General features: G+C 49.4%; 1 protein-coding gene across 14 annotated transcripts in view; it reads right to left on the reverse strand.

Annotated features, from left to right (window-relative positions):
• LOC142888594 (membrane-associated guanylate kinase, WW and PDZ domain-containing protein 1-like) overlaps positions 1-15,935 on the reverse strand; it is a 79,636-nt gene that overhangs the window by 42,820 nt on the left and 20,881 nt on the right. For 12 of the 14 annotated variants that reach the window (XM_076027061.1, XM_076027051.1, XM_076027055.1 and 9 more), the window contains exon 2: positions 11,380-11,496. In XM_076027061.1, coding sequence (XP_075883176.1) covers positions 11,380-11,496 — 117 coding nt within the window. Of the gene's footprint in view, positions 1-2,558; positions 2,891-7,276; positions 7,664-11,379; positions 11,497-15,935 lie in introns of those variants that run through there. The other 2 variants (XM_076027058.1, XM_076027059.1) reach the window with 2 other exon arrangements.

The raw sequence follows: 15,935 nt of genomic DNA on the forward strand, positions 1-15,935 counted from the left end.
TGTTTTTCCCCATCTCTCCTTGACCTACAAAACAAAAAGGGGGAGAACGAACCACTGCATAGGCTGCTTGCTTTTTTTTCAAAACGCAAAATGACTGCGACGCCATCGAGTTTTAATCAAATCCTTCCAGCAAAGCTGTGGAGGACATTTGGCACATTGTCCTGAGGACCTCGACTCCCTCTCAGATGTGTCCTGCCTCCAGAAATACACAACACTTACGACCAGGGCAGGCATTGGAGAGGGGAATGAATGAATGAAGCTTTCCAACAATATTAAAACCCAGGCAAGACAACAGAGCACCAAACTCTTTTTGACGCAACCAGAGGCTCCAACTGCTCCCGTTCACGGTTACAATGAGCCGCCGTAAAAACACGAGCACGCGCACAAACACAGGTGAAAGAAAGACGTCCTCCCTCTGCCGGAACAATGGGGCCGTGTGGCCGCTGACATCTGATACCCTCAATTCGCCTTCCTGCTGTTGACGGTCTGAGGAGCTTCCACTCATTGTCTAACAGACAGACGCACGTGCACAGACCCCAGACTAACATCTGCTGTTTTAACCCCTACTGCTTTTGGGGGCGTGAGCAACTTCCAGCAAAGCCCTGGTGTGAGATTATTACCCGGCGACGATGGGAGGGCACAGGGTGGGTGGGTGGAAGGGTGGGTGGGTCGCTGTTCTACGGTTACGAATTTTCTTGATTTCTAAGGATCCCAAAAGACAAAAGTTGGCCACGTCAAAATCTTTTCTTGCGATGGGCCGTTGCCGTTTTTCACAAGCGTAAGCGCGGACGTGTTGCCTAGACAAACACGCTGCGTCTTGACGGTGCGTGTTTTGAAAACAGAGGCCGGCGGCTGACGTGAGAAGAAGAAGCTACACGCATCTGTGCGAGCAGCCGACAGGGAAGGGCAGGGCGGGGCGGGGCGGGCCAGGGCAGGGGCAGGGGTGGTGCGGAGGTTGGTAGAGGCGGGGAGAGCCAACAGTCACACAGGGAGTTAGCAGGGAAGTCTCTTGGGCCTCTAAGCCAATTACTGGAGCAGCATTGATTGAGGCAGCACTTCAAGGCCTCATCTGCACAAGTAGTCCCTTAATACACTGGTCAGATGGTGGCAGCGCGTCAACCACAAAACCAGGGCCCGGGCGTCCATTTGAACCCCGTCCACCAGACAAGATCTCTTCCGTGTGGGGGGCGGCAAGACTTTGAACCTTCGGGACGAAATCCAAAGTATCGCGACGCGTCGATGCTGCTCAAACCTCCCCGACTCCTTCCCTTCGTCCCAAACAGCTGGTAGCGCCGAGACGAGGGCGACCGCTCCTGAGTGCCGTGGCTGTGTTCAATCAGCACTTCCATCCCCTCCCATTAAAAGGATTGCTGTTCAATAATGATTTATGAAGGGGGGGGGGGGGGGAGAGAAATAGAGGGAATCAATGCAGCCGAGGCCCTCAGATTAATGATTAAGCAAATAGCAGGCCCACTCCGGATCCTATCAGGGGCCGAGGCCGCCGCCGCCGCCGCCGCTACGCCAACGCCGTCACTGTGGCGAGTTCAATTAAAGCGGGCGAGCCGGGCGAGCTCTAAACGCCTCCGGTGCCCCCCTCCTGCAATAAAACACCCTCCTAAACAGCCCCATAAAACTCACCCCCTCCCGGAGGATGCGGGTCAATAGTTTTAGGTCCGATTAGAAATGTGTCCCCATGGCCAAAAAATAGATAGATAAATAAATAAATAAATAAATAAATAAACTGTCAAGTGCTTAGAGTTTGTTGCTCCCATTTCTTTCTTTCCGTCTTTCTCCTGATCCAATTCACAACGTGGCCGCCGCCGCTCCGGGAGGAGACGGACACACAATACCGCTGCCGCCAAACACAACAGGCCATTCTTTCAGCTCGCGCCACAACACTCCTCACAGCTGAGTCCCAGCCGCTATTCTCCTGCTGTTCACCCTGCTCCCACCCCATCTCTCCTCTTTCAATATGGGGGGGGTGGGGGGGGGTGGCTGAGGGAGTGGGTGGAGGTGGAAGGGGGGTGAAAATGAATAGTGAGCAAGCACACATACAATTCAGGGGCCCTTTTTTTTTTTTTTGGCTGAAAAAAAAATAAAATCGCACAATAGAGGGTTGCCATTATCCCGCCTGTTTACTGCATGGCGGCCGAGGCGACTCTAAAGGGAGCAGCAGGACTTTCATTTAAAGAGGAAAAGGCTGAAGAACCGTCCGAGGACGAGGAGGTACAGAAGGAAAAAAAAGACGGACAGATATGACGAGATGTGAGGGGGGTGGGGGTGGAGGGGGGGGGGGCGCTGAGCGCACACAAACATCCGCCATCATCACAGGCACATGGCACAATACATCACAGCCCATCAATATCACGCAGCGAATCTGCAGCGGCGCCGATTCCCACAGCCCCCAAAATAAAATAATCCACCTGCCTCCGTGTTTCTGCCTCCCTGCGCCGCCGCGTCTGTTTACCCCCCCCCCCCCCACCCACATCTCTTCCAATCTAATCCCGGAAGCCCGGGCATCATTCCCAGGAGAAAGAGCAAAATTTCAAATAAATTACCTCAGCAAACGTCAAAATGCTGCTGCTGCTGCTGCCTCTGCTACTGCTGCTGCTCCTGCTGCTGCTCCTGCTGTTGCTGCTGCTTTCCCTCTCGCAAACGTTATTCCACTGAAATATTCAGAGAGATAAATCCAAGCGTTGCACGTTTCGGCTCTCCCACCGCACCGCCGCCGAGCAGCCAGTTGTCTGACAGCGAGCGCTAGCTCCCAGCTTGCCAGGCTCATTCAGGCAGGCAGGCAGGCAGGCAGCTAGTGGGCAGCTGCCGTTTTTCTTCAAAGCTCCACAAGCAGAGCAAATTAGAGGTCCAGCCCAGCTTAGAGGCTAAGCCATTGTGAGCTATTCACACTCCAGTTCCTGTCCGAGGCCAATGGCTGAAGCCCCCTGCATGCTCCCGCCCACTGCCTCCCTCCCTCCTTTCTTCCCACCCTCTTCCCTCCCTCACGTCCTCCCTCCTCTCTTTCCCCCCCCTCTCTCTCTCTCTCTCATGCTATCTTTGCCATAAATATAGACTCTGACATTACCCGACACATGGTCCCTCCTGATAAACAGCCAGCTTCAGGTACGTCTCGTGACTGAGGAAACCTTTTCCGGGGGTGAATGCTGGGTTAAGTAGGACCGGGGACGGTGGTGAGTGGAAATAGGAATATGCGCTGTATCATAACGAGCTTGGGGGGGGGGGTTTGGAAGCCAGTTTGGTTTGACAAACAGGTCTCTGGGTAGCACGAGGGGAATTGAGGAGCTGCTCACGGCTTGGGTTTGTTTTTTTTTGTTTGTTTACTACGCGTTGAATGAAGTGGAGCGTGGAACCTGGACTCGATTAGGAGCACGGTGAGATTAGACCAACGGAAAGCCTTCACCTGGCAGCGCAGGTCTGTACCTGCATGGACACGGACTGCTGCCCAGGCAACCTGACCACAAACACAACACCACCCCCCCCACCCACCCCCAGAGCTGCCCTCAGGGAGGAGGACAGCAGCTTGGTTTGCATTCACACGGTCAAATCTCAGAGCCCACTGCTTCACTATACAGACATTCAGGAGAGGAAAGGTTGGTTTACCTGCCATGGCATAGTTGTTGTATTTCTCCCATTCAGAGCCCTTTGTTTTGCAGTAAATATTGATTTATGCCCCGTTTGTTTTGGGATGATACATAAAAGCGCAGTCATTGACAGAGACCTTTGTTGCTATCGGTCCACTTGGATAGCAAATACGAAGCAAGAAGCAAGATCAGAATTCCTATCTGGGGAATGAGGTAATTTGGATTGGAGAGTTAAACATGTTAGACGTTGAACAAAACCAAGCGGAATCTTTAAAGAGGAAAATGCGCATTTAAGAAGACGTTGCAGTTTCGGGTCCAATTTATTTTTCCAGTCAGAATGAGGTTATTGAGAGAGTGCACATGCAGCCACACCTTCTGAAATATGAAACTTAACCTACTTTGAAGAGCAGTTCAGTGATATATTCTTGCTTCAGTCAAACCATTGACACTTGCAAGCGAGTCTCCTCGCAAAAAAGGAGGATGCTTTAGGGTCCAATCTCCTAGTCAACAGTGTCTCTGCATCACTTCCTGAACAGCAGCGGAGCATCACCACATTCTGAATAATCCAAACACCGTACAAGAGCAGCAGAACATGGCTTGTTAGCCCTCTGTTTACAGCTTCACGCTCAGTCTGAGCTTCTTCATGAAAGTGATGATTTGCTGGCCCTTGCAGATGATTGAAAGGGGACAATAACAAGGCTTCTCATTGGGCAGAATGAAAATCTGGCTGGAGGTACCGCTAAATTGTCAGCATCTTTTTTCCAGAATTTGTGTTTTGGCATGGAAAATGAACACTGGTAAACACTGGTAAAGTCAATTTCACGTCAATTGTACATTTAAGAAAATATTTCGTCTTTATTGCCACAAATGAAAAGCATTAATTGATTCGCGAGAGTCTCTCAGCTTACAGTAAATAATTACAACTGGAACAAGTCAGTCATTATCTGGACAATGACTCAGATGATTCAGTTATGGCACATACAAATGGGCAAAATATGAAATCATTCTTCTATTTACAGCGCGTGACCGTCTTTAAGATGGCACGTCGAAGGTTGACTCGCAGGCTTTGGGAGGCTGATCCCAGCTGTTGTGGAGCAGCCACACGAGCAAAACGTTAGCTGAAGGAACCGGTCTGGTATTGTATCAGTCTGTCATCATCTGACATCAAGGTTCTCTGATGGGAGCAACATTAAAGGGCTCACGCTGCAGCTTCATAATCTGCACAGATGTTAAACTGTGTTGCATCAAACACACTGCCCAAACTATTCAAACCTCAAAATAAAATGAACATTAAAAAAAAAGACATGAAGAAACATCACATGACCATCCCATGAACACTCCTAAAATGGAGATCTGACTCCACAACTTGCCATGAGCGTGTGATGAGGTCTAAACGGGTACTTGGTTGAAATGTTTGGTTAAGTTGAGTTGCCTTTCAGAAGCCTGGACAGCTAGAATTATTCCCACTTCCTGGTAGCACAGGTACCCACGTCCTACATCCTAGTTTCAACCCTTAAACATCCAACATGTTTCATGTGTCCAGCCCATGTCTTGACAGAGACCAACATCTACAGTATAAAGCAACAAACTCTCCGATTGTCATAAAGTGCCACTGAAGTGTAAATCAAACCACAATTCCTGTGATCTGGAGCGGGTTTCAGTGGCTTAGCTGGCGGCCACAGTGGACCCACATCCAAGCCGTCACATGAGTCTCACACACAGATGAGGCTGGAAGGACACGGCGAAGATAACAGAGAATCATTGTGCAGCTTTCAAGGAGTTCACTGACCTCGAGAACGAGGCCATCATCAACATATGCTACCGTGACAGCTACACAAATAGAGAGATAGCTATCTGCCACATAATGTCCGATCTGTGAATTGTTGTGAGGGGGGATCGGAGGGGGGGGGGGCTGGTTGGGGTTTCATGTGGACACGAAACCCAACCTGACGTGAGCTGATAATGCTCGCTGCCAGTGGCGATCAATTGTGGAGATAGCGTTATTTTGAGCAATGCTTTATAGGCCCGTCCTTTTATGGTCTATTTACTCATCGTAGGGGATCGATCGGCTCGCAATCCTGATGTAACATAAGGTTGTGTAATGGAATTAATCGCGGCTTTAGCGTAATAATCCAAATGGCAATTAAGCTTTTAGAAATTGCTTTGGACAACGGACAATAACAAAAGCAGCGGTGCAGGCCACTGCCATTTTTTTTTTTTTTTTTTTTTTTTTCTTATCAGCAAGCGTCGGCCCCGACCCACCAGGACAACAAGAGGACACACCGCAGATCTGGATGTTGACACTGTGCACATTTTGTTTTTATAGCAACTAATGTAGAATATGCAAAGCGTGGCTCTAAATATGGCAACGCATGCATTAAACATCACACACACACACACACACACACACACACACACACACACACACACACACACACACACACACACACACACACACACACACACACACACACACACACACACACACACACACACACACAGCCTGCACCTGTCCTCCTACATCATTACTATGCAAAAACCCACATCAGCCCGCCTCTCTGGCTCAGCTCAGACGTTCTCCTGCGTTCGTTTTCAGATTTTATTTTTTTGCCATTTCCTTCGTATCCCGCGGCTCCTCCAGCGCGCGGCCACGCCGAACCGCCTCTTCCACAACGCGGCCGATATCTGCTCACAGCGGACGAGGTGCGTGGCCGCGCGAAGCCGAGCGGGCCAACAGAAGCTGGGGGCCCACTCATCCGTTACAAGAATGAATGGCCGTCATTAGCATGAGGCTCCCCGGCAGCACCCTGCAATGCAGCGACACACACAATGGCGAGTGCCACGCTTCCCCCCTGCCCCACCCCCCACCCACCCACACCAGAGAAGCCCCTTTTGTTTGAGCAGCATCTGGACCTGACCTCGGCGCATTGGAGGCTGATGACCCCCTTCTCTGCTTCTCCTTCTTCTGCGCTCCTCGTCTCACATCTCCTCTCCTCACCTCCTCTTCAAAAAAAAAACCCCTGCTCTGCTTCCACACAACACCCTCCCCTCCCCTCGCACCCCTCCACCCCTCTCCTCTCCTCTATCCCTGTCCGTTCCACACACACACACACACACACACACACACACACACACACACACACACACACACACACACACACACACACACACACACACACACACACACACACACGGCACCCCCTCCTTCCTCTATCTCCATCTTCGAGCTAAAGGAGAGCAGCCATGTCTTGCCTTCTTGAAAAGACGCTCTGTGTACTACAGGGCCCCCGCAAGGTAAATTCAAAAAGAGCCCCGATGGGGAATAAGCACCGGGGCTACTGGCCATCTGTCCCTCTGGGCTGGACGTGCCTGTTCACAGTGAACCGACCCCCTCCTCCCCCCCTCCCCGCCATCCTTTCCCTCAACTAATTCCCACCCTTACCCCCACCCTCCCCTGATTCCCTTAGCCTATATACACAGCATCAGCCACGCACACGCACACACACACGCACACACACACTGGCACAAACACACATGCGCGCGCCCTCTCGCCATGCATACATCATAGGCATCAGATGGCGGCCAGAGTGGAGGAGGAAAGGAAAGAAGGAAGGAAGGGGAGAAGAAAAAAAAAACCCCAGAGGAGAGAAGGAGAGGCGAATAAGGATTCCGCCACTTGCCTGGATGCGGAGCGAGGACCCCCGGAAGCCAAATCAAGCCGTAATCCGCTTCCTTTGTGCGAGCGGCGAGCAGGGGAAATTTGTCTCCGACAATGATTTTCTCCTCTCTCCCCCCCCGCTTCCCCTCCAAGATCGGCAGCGGAGTGGAAAACAAGGAAGGAAGCGAGGGAGTGAAGGACAGCGAGGAAGGGATGGAGGGAGGGAGAGGAGGGAGGGAGGGTGGAAGACACAGAGTGCAGGAGAGAGAGAGAGAGAGAGAGAGAGAGAGAGAGAGAGAGAGAGAGAGAGAGGGAGGGAGATGAGGCGATGGAGGGTGAGAGCGGCAGAGGCAGAGGAGACGGTGGCAGCAGCGGCGGCAGCAGCAGCTCGAGTGTGACAGTGAAGGAAGACAGCAGGCGGCGCCGAGCCACCGGGGGGGACGCCGACGCTCGCTGGAGGATCTGGGAGTGAGGGGGGGAAGAGAGAGAGAGGGGGAGGACGGCAGCAGGGGGAGGGAGGGATATCAGGTGGTGGTGGTGGTGTCGGGGGGGTGGGGAGGGTTGATCGCGCGGCTCAGGCGGCGGGACGACGGCGAGATGACCCTCCTGCAGAGACGCCAGAGAGGAGCGAGCGAGACGGAGCCCCGCCAGAGAGCCGCTTCTCCGTCAGCGGTGACATTTTGCCGCGGCACGGCAACAATGGCCATCTGTAGCAGGCTGGGGGTGGGGGGGTGTATGGGGGCGCGGGGGGGGGGGGTGGCTATGACGGAGCCGAATGAAAGGGGAGAGAGTATCGCAAGAAAAAAAAAAGGGGGGGGGCGTGGAAATCCCCACCTCGGTCGGTCAGGGGGCCGAGGGTGGCGGCACCTGTTCGAGTCAAGCACGGGGCCAGGGAGGGGCTGGGGAGGCGGGGGTGGGGTTGGGGGGGGTCAACACATGTGGTCAGGGGAAGGGGGGGTGGAGGGAGTGGGGGAGGGGACGCCAGAGAGTTGAGGGACAAAGGAGACGGAGGGCCGAGAAGTGTGGCTCTGATTTGACTGTTTTGCCTCGTCATGACCAAGGAAACATTTGCATGTGTGTGTCTGTGTGAGAGTCTGTGTGTGTGCGTGTGTGTGTGTGTGTGTGTGTGTGTGTGTGTGTGTGTGTGTGTGTGTGTGTGAGGGGGAGAGAGAACGAGAGACAGAGAATGAGTGAGAGACAATAAACAGGAGGTGGCAGCAATAGTAGGTCACCAAGAATGGAAGAGAAGGAGGGACAGGAAGACAGGGGGGTGGGGGTGGGGGAGGTGGGGGGGGGGCTGTAAACACTGCAGCGTTTCACTGTGTTGTGGCCACTTTCAAAAGAGTCACATTATGGAGCGTTTCTTTGCAATTAAAGATAAGAAATGAGCCAACAAATTGACTTCCTGTTTTTTCTTACGACAACAAATCTCAAGGAAGCAGCCAGAGCAGTGAACACAACTGGTCCACAGCCACAGGGGTGTCGAAACTCTAAAGATCCAAACACCAACGATCCAAATCAACGTCTTCACACACTTGAACCGTTTGGATTTAAACAAGATGCAGGACAATGTCGTTTGCTCATGGACGAGGAAAAAAAACTAGAACGACAAAGCGTGATCGGGTTCGTGTCACCACAAAAATGCCGCAAACCAAAATTTATGGCTCATTTTGGGATCAAAGCCTTCTCATCGTTTTGTTTAATCAGATATTTCAGACACACTGAGCTGCAAATTTTACTAAGAAAAAGGAAGGTAAAAAAGTTTTTTTTACCTCTTCTCGGTAAGTTTAGGTGAGCCCTCAAATCATGAATCTATATTCAGCAAGTCTCCTGTCAACAGTTTAAAATAAAATAAAAAAACAAACCTTTTCGTATGCAACCCCAACAAACATTTTTTGGGGATTGAGAGAGGAATATTTTGGTCTTGAAGCATATCCACTGTTGTCGCTCGCAGCCTTGAGTGAACTGGAGAGACGCCATCATGACGCGGCGGTCATCATGTGAGCTCCGAGCTCGTCGTCTCCAAACAGCCGCGAGTTTCCGACCTGACCTCCAGCAAGCGCAGAGACTTTGAAACGCTGCTTGTTAGGATTTGTTTTCATCTCATCTTAGCACTCGTTCTAATTCTCCAAAACGTATCCCAAAACAAAAACAAAACGGAAACAAAAACAAGGGAGCTGGGAACCCAGCCACGGAGAAGTGCGGCTTCAGAAGTGCAGCCCGGAGCGGCGCTGAGGAGGCGGAGGCTAAAGACGGCGGCAGAAGGCAGCGGAGCACTTCAAGGAGCCGCGAAAACCCGCGTCGAAAATCACCGGGGCCGAGCTCCAGGCTAGCAAACACACGTGGCCGCTCGCTTTGATTGGAAATAATGAACGCTGCCACGGAACGGGGGGGGAGAGGTGCTTCTTAGGGATGTCATCATGGGAGGAGAACATGTGTTTTAGTCGCACCGTGCAACGGTTACGTCAGTTAGGTGGAGCGCTGGCGGCGAGGGAAGCGAGGCGGTTCGTCTTTAAAACGGTTCAGATGCCGTTTGAACTCCAGGTGCGTGTGATGTGTGTCCGTCCGCCCAACTCCAGAAGCCAAATAGTGAAAAATAATATGGCTTGTTGTTCAAAGGATTTCACGGGGACCTCAGAGTGAGAGTGAAAAACCATGATTATTATTATTTTTTTTAAACCTTTATTTGAACAGGCAAGTTATTAAGAACAAATCCTCATTTACAATAAAAAAAAAAAAAGTGTGTGAGGGCTGCAAGTAAACATGTTAAAAACATAAATGAATGAAGGTGAGACAATTGTTTGCTTGGATGGTGTCACGCAATTGTTAGAACTATGGATACGGCCAGCTTCACACCTGCGGTGTGAAAAAAGCCACGTTCAGCAGGAACGGGAGCCACATTCCATTGAAATTCTGCTGCAAATAAACATGATTTTGGAGCCGTTTGAACTCAGATGAAGCCTGTTCATCAGGCTCATTCTGAGGAAATTATGAAGAAGGGTTAATCATTTATTATATACATATATATTTCCTCTGATGCCTGTTGAGCATCTTCCTAAGTGTAACATTTGTATGTACTGTATCATCTTCTACTTCTTTTTTTTTTGGTGTTTTTATCATTATTTTTCACTGTCTGTTCTCTGTGCGCACGCCTGCAGGCCACTCCATTGGCCTGTGTTTTCTGCAACAGCCCTGCATGTTCATCACATAATCAGGCAGGAATCTATTTTCAATATATCAGAACATCATAATCCCAGGGCAGGGCATCGGGGGAGGCTCAGAGAGGAGGATTTAGCGGTCACATGGCTGAGCACAAGAGAAGGACAGGCAGCCAGAGATTGAGGGACACAGAGTCAAACACAGCGAAGAACAAGTCAGTGGGATGGACGGAGAGAGGGGGGAAAAAAAAAAAAAAAAAAAAAGCCAACACGCATTAATCTGATCTGGAACTCACGTTTCATTAGGAGAGCACGTCACAATGCAAACTCATGCAAACAAATGCGCACAGCCGGCCCTGCACCGAGGGAGGAAGTGGTATTTAACAGGGATGATGATCCCTTTTGCTTGGCTGATGAAATTGTGTCATTGTGAATGCGTGATATAAAAAAAACAACACAAAAAACAATTCTTCTGGGGGCAAACAACAAACGCGCAAACACGCAATCTAATCACTTCCGAGGCAGATCCACTATGAATTCCACTGAAACACTTTAAGCCTCAAGCACTGCGGGGCACACACACACACACACACACACAACCAAAGATTTTGTTTGCAGCAGGAAAATGTAATAAGTAGAGCAGGACTGTGTCACCCGACCACACGTTGAACTACATAGAAGAATCCCACTGTTCGGCTCAACTGACTGTAATTCACTTCCATGCAAAAAAGGAACAAGTGGCTGCAGCATGATGACATGATGAGTCAGTACAGAGAGATTTGGTGTCGGGAAAACGTGTTTTCCAATGAGTTCCAATGGAGTTTTTCAATAATGCAAAGGGCAAAATAGTAGGAAGTAAAAAATAAATAAATAAAAGCAAGAGCGCCATCAGGTTAATCCAAACTGATTGCGCTCAACGTTTCATCCTGGCACGAGTAGAATTAAAACTTTTTGTTTTGTTACTCACAAGGCACAGCATGGCGATAGAGATTGGCTCGGATTGTTTTCTGCAGCTCGTGGTCCGGGGACGACTTCTGAAACCTCAGGCTCAGGTAGTGCTTCAGGTCCTTGTTGAGCCTGTGACCTGGAAACAGCAAGAAAGAGAGGAAATCAAGTAAACATAACTCAACATAACAAAACCCCAGACCTTTTTCATCTTCTTCTTCTTCATCTTCTTCGTCGATGGGCTGTCATTCAGCCAAAAGAAAGGTTGCTAAAGGCCGTGACATTTCAATTGTTAACGTGCCCCTGGCTACTAGAGTGCACCAGTCAGGCCCTGTTTACCTCCCTTTTCACAGATCAGAGATAAAGAAGTCTCTAAAATGCACATATCATCACACACAAGCTGTACATTTCAGGCCTGCAGCACGGCGTGAGCCAACATGCTGAGCTAAGGTTAGCGCGCCGACGTTAGGCCTTTAGCAAGGCACACTGACACACACGTACGCCCACGTACTCAAACTCCAAATGCAAAACATGCTGATGGAAGCACCTTCTGAATTAGTTGACTCGGTAAAAAAAAAAAAAATCTTATTAGCATTGATCACTGGGAACTGTAGGTCTTCTTCACACTGGATTTAAACATACATAAATCAGCATGCATAGCATCTCAGCCACTACATAGAGAGGCGCTCAGGTCCCGTCGAGCCCAAACCAAATCACCCCCCATGTCAAAGCACAAGAATCCGATGGTCCATCAGAAGGAGAGAGATGGCTCAACAACAACAACAGTCACACAGCTGAGAGGGGAAGAACATGGCAGCTAATGACTCTCTTCCTTGTAGAGGGACATCCAAGATGATTTCCAACAAAAGGTAAAAACCCTTATAACCTTAAAAACATTCAAGCAAAAATTTTATTTAAATTTTTGTGTATAGAATTTTCCAAAAAGCCTGTTTTTTTTTTAGATCTGAACATCTACAAATGCTGCATGCAAACCCACCAACAAACAAAAAAAAAGCTGCGTTTACAGTCGGAAACATGCCTGAGAAAAGCAGGTAATTGTGTGTGGCACTGCACAGACGCATTGTTGGGGAAAAAAAATTTAAGTTACAATTGAGGAAGTCGCGCTGCCTGCAAGTTGTCGACTGGATTTAGGGAGTCAGCCTGCAAAGCTACTGAACTTAACAGCATTTTTACATCTCTGCATCATCAACAAGCCCGCTTGCAGCAATCTCATCATAGTTCATAGATTCACTCATCATGGATTCCCGACACCAAAGTAAACATTTGATAGTTTCAGTTTGCAGGTCAGTGGGGAGAACCTGAGGTTGAGATTATTGCAATTTGATTCAAATAGGCAACAGTGTGAAAGAAAAAAAAGATCAACTGCACTCCCTCACTTGAATTTATTCTAAATTTTAACAGCTATGAAAATGCAAAAAACAACCATTACAGCCCAGAAAGAAAAAAAGACAAACACTGATTTTAACTTGAGTACAGAAGAGACAGAGGACAATTTGGCTAATTGATAAAAAAAAAAAACAAAAAACGACAGATTGTGATTGGCTGGTAACTTTGGCCTTAGCCGGCAATCGGCCAATCGGGAACGACGATGCTGGTGTCTGAGCGTGAGCAGAGAGCCGCGGGCCAGATCACAATGGGGCCAGATGGTCGGAGCTCACTCTCACACCAGGGTCTCGTTTAGGGCCATTTAATGATCTCCAAATAGATGAGCCATGTCTGGGGGAGCTGGCGAGAGGTTCCTGGAGGGGGGGGGGGGGGGGGAGTCGTGGCCTCTGCCTGGCCTCCGACCACTGCGGAGGAGCTTCTGCCGGCCGCAGCGGCTGTGACGGCAGTGCCGGGGCTTTAGGCCGAGGAGGATCGTGGAGCGTGCGTTCGGATCTGATTGGCTTGGTTGACAACAGTTGGATAGCAAGCTAGGGACAGAAAACCGTCTTCCTGTCTCGGATATCTCTTGAAAGTCGACCGCTGCTTCTCTCAGGCCTCAACCCTGGACCCTCGCTCATTCATTTCGCCAGCTTCCAAAAGCCAAAAGTCTGCTCATGCCGCCTTCAAGTGATGAATCAGCCTCCATTTAGCTGCGACGAAACCACAAAGCCGACTGTCGCTAGCAACCTTTGAATAAAGCCCAGAAGAGAACGAGGAAGAAGGGAACACCTTTGAGCCGAGCCGCTGCTAAAGAGACTTGCGAGCGCTGCAGCAAGAGGACTGGATGACATTTTCAAGTTAAATGAAAAATCTGGGGGGGAAAAAAACTGGCTGGGACGGCTTTTCTCCGTGGCGGGATTTTCATTCCCACCCAATAGGAAACTGGGCCCCTCCTTTCCAAACGCCTTCTGTGGAATCCCATTCTTCATCTCACCGTCAACAACAATTTTTTCTCACCTCTCACCTGAGAATTCAGATGGTAACAAGAAAATCACGGGACGTCGAATAATATAAACCCTGTCATGAGTCTCTACGCCAGTGTTATAAACCACTGTACTGCGGCGCACTAGTGCACCGTGAGATCATGTCAGGTGTGCCATGAAAAATTATACAACTTAACTTCATTGGTCTAAAGAAAAATACAATATTCCATTGTAAAGTGCTTTTAAAAAAAAAGGAATGCGAGCCTACTTCCCTCCCAGGAAATCAGCTTTGTGTGCATCTAAACAGGCTCAGGTGTCACACTGAGTGAGTATAAATAAATGAAGAGGGTATATTGTCATTTTTCAATGTAAAAAATGCGCCGTGGCTCAAAACAGGTCGAGTAAAGATGCCAAACGTCCGACATTTTGCGACAGTTTGGGGTCTGAGGGCTGAGCAGGAGGGAGGCAGGAAGCGGCAGCAGTACAGAGGACAGACAGGAGGTTCTGTTTCCACATTCAGCAACGAGGGCAGAGAAGAAGCGCGAGCTGAGAATGTGAACGCGATGGTACTGCATCCTCTCAGTCTGGCCTGAGCTGGTGACATCATCGGCCGTCAGCCGGCGGGGTTCGACCCACCACAACGTCGGCGAGCACTCATCGGGACACCGAGCGCAGCGGCGTGTTGACATCAAGCAGGACGACACAGACCGAATCCGTCGAACCAAAATATTTATCAAAGCACGTGTAAAAAAAAAAAAACAACAAGTTATTGTCATCGCGAAGGGAACGTTCCTCCCAAAAGTGGCCTTGCAACATTTTGCTGTATTTTTCCGTTGTACAATACACACACACACACACACGTACACACACAGAGCCCACTGTGTATTCCAGTGCAAGCAAAGCACAGTCAGGTAATTGTTACCTAGCAACCAGCCAGTGCTGACGACCATCATTACGGTCCCTGCTAGGCAAGCAGCAGTCACATTGTTCTAAGAGAAAACGGTTACAACTGCATGCCCCACACACACACACACACACACACACACACACACACACCAATAAAATATTAAAAATAAATAAAAGATTGCGATATTTTTTTGCAATATTTTTTTGGTTGCTAAGACTCTTTTTCCTCCACGTTAGGACCTCCCGTCAGGAGCCCTACAGCCAGCAGGGGGCGGGCCGTCCAGGTGTCACGCTTCATCAATGAGGAAGTCATCAAACGAGACTCATGAGGATTCAAGTCGTGCAGATCAGAGATTATAATCATACAACTCAGTGTGTGTGTGTGTGCCCGCACGCGTGCATGCGCTTCATATCATTTCTTTATCTCATTCCTTGCTATATAATGGCAAGCCATAGGGTTTTTTTCAGGTCAACTAATCAGATGCTCGCTGTGCTCCATGCCTATGTGATATATTTAATGTATGTCATGAAACTGACTGATTTTTTGGGGGGGGACTTTTCCTGAAACCCATTTCCAGTTGTTTCAACCACAGCCTTTGAATCCCCTGCAAAACAACCTGACGTGGCGAGAAAGCGAAGACATCGTCTCGGCTCTACGACCGAAAGGTCTCCGCCTGCGCGACGCAATTTCAGCCGCACACACGGCGAATTGTTCCGAGTCGTCACGTGGACTGAATGGGGAAGCCTGCGCCACGTACAGTAAGATGTTGGATATTGTTCTGGCGAATGTGCGACGCTCTAAACAGCCACCGTTCTGTTCTTATTCCGTGTAATGTAAAGAAAATGAGCTTTTCTCCCACGCAATATGGCAAAAAGTGTGTGCGTGTGTGTGTGTGTGTGTGTGTGTGTGTGGGGGGGGGGGGGTGTCCTGTTTTCACCAAGTGCAGGAAGAAAATCTGTCAAGTGTCAAATCTGGGGGCCATAATCCCGTTTCTCAATTTGAAATAAGAGGCTTTTATTTTATTTAAATAAAATAGCTGCCACGTCAGGGGAGCAGTACCGCTGTGCACTCTCACGCATGTTGACTGATCAGTACATAGCTGCATTAGTCAGTCGCAGTGCTGTCAGTGGCACGTCTGCTCAACTATTAGGTTGACTGGCCAACATTTGCTTCTTTTCATCAGGTTTCTACCCAACTGTTGCTCATAACAGTGAAGTGTTGTGTTAGCAGAGGTTGCACATTTATCTTCACTTCTGGTTAGAAACATGTCGTTTTTACTGGTAACCAGTTTTCCATTCCCTT

This window comes from Nelusetta ayraudi, unplaced genomic scaffold, assembly GCF_046127955.1.
Source record: "Nelusetta ayraudi isolate G7.1 ecotype Tasmania unplaced genomic scaffold, CSIRO-AGI_Nayr_v1 ptg000019l, whole genome shotgun sequence".
In the NCBI taxonomy this organism is placed as follows: Eukaryota; Metazoa; Chordata; class Actinopteri; order Tetraodontiformes; family Monacanthidae; genus Nelusetta; species Nelusetta ayraudi.